The sequence below is a fragment of the Capsicum annuum genome, unplaced genomic scaffold, assembly GCF_002878395.1.
Source record: "Capsicum annuum cultivar UCD-10X-F1 unplaced genomic scaffold, UCD10Xv1.1 ctg82208, whole genome shotgun sequence".
Lineage (NCBI taxonomy): Eukaryota > Viridiplantae > Streptophyta > Magnoliopsida > Solanales > Solanaceae > Capsicum > Capsicum annuum.
Window position 1 is genome coordinate 1 of NW_025892983.1, and position 1,128 is coordinate 1,128.

The following is a 1,128-nucleotide window of genomic DNA, read 5'->3' on the forward strand; positions in this document are numbered from 1 at the left end:
AATATAGTTTACTTTTTTGTTTTAGTGATTTTCTCTTACAAAAATATTTATTTCTAATTATATAAATTTATAAAACGTATCGCCTTACACCTCTGCCTTTAAAAACACTGATTAAGACCAGTGTTTCAATTGAAATCAAAAGTAAAGTTGGATGAAGTTTGTGTGATGAAAAACAGAAAAGTAATTTTGTGTGGTAAAAAACTATTAAGTTTAGCAGATTTTCATGTATCAAAAAATATAAAAGTAATTTTTGTGTAATATTGTGTGATGAAACACAGAAAAGTAATTTTCTTAGACTGTTGTCATTCATAGGATGCTTTTTTGTTGCAGTGTTTTTTTGGAAGATCATGGACGCTATCATTGGGAATGTAGTTGATTTTGGAATGAAGAAGTTCAAAAGTACCCTTGACTTTGATGAGAATTTGGAAACACTGGAGAGAAATGTAAAGCTATTATCAGATAAAGCAGTCGATGTGAAGACGGAGGTTGAGAATCAAGAGCAATATGGGAAAAAGAAGAGGAAAAGAGAAGTTGAATCTTGGTTTGATGAGGTTACGAAGATCGAGGAAGGATTACGCGCGCTAAAAGAACAAGTAACAAGAGGGAAGAAAAATGGAGGTGCTTTGGAGAAGATGAATGGAAGGGTTGGAGAACTTCTTGAGCAAACTAAACATTTTGGAACACTTGTACATGTTATGTATGAAAGCGAGGAGTGTCCAATGCTGGTGCAACCTGTTTGGGAGGAGAAGTCAAAACAGAATTTAGAAGTGGTTTGGACATGGTTACAGGATGAGAATGTCTCAAGCATCGGTATATATGGCATGGGAGGGGTGGGTAAAACCACTTTGGCAAAGCATATACATAATCATCTTGTTAATGACCATCGTTATCAAGTTCGCTGGGTTACGGTCTCTCAAGGGTTCAGCGTCAAAGGATTACAAGAAGACCTTGCCAAATTTGTAAATCTTGATCTTTCAAATGAGGAGGATGAACATAGAAGGTCAGCCAAATTAAACCGGGAATTCCAAAAAATGAATAAAATGGTTATCATCATATTGGATGATGTCTGGGATCGCCTTTGCTTGGAGAAGTTGGGTGACCCTCTTGGTGTAGAGGGTTATAAGCTGA

General features: G+C 35.9%; 1 protein-coding gene across 1 annotated transcript; it reads left to right on the top strand.

Annotated features, from left to right (window-relative positions):
• Positions 1-18: 18 nt before the first annotated feature.
• On the top strand, positions 19-1,128 carry LOC124885470 (probable disease resistance protein At4g14610; the record flags this gene model as incomplete). The annotated part of the gene is given in 1 exon segment (XM_047405867.1): positions 19-1,128. A coding segment is annotated over 1 exon segment (781 nt), but the record flags the coding sequence as incomplete, so codon positions are not given.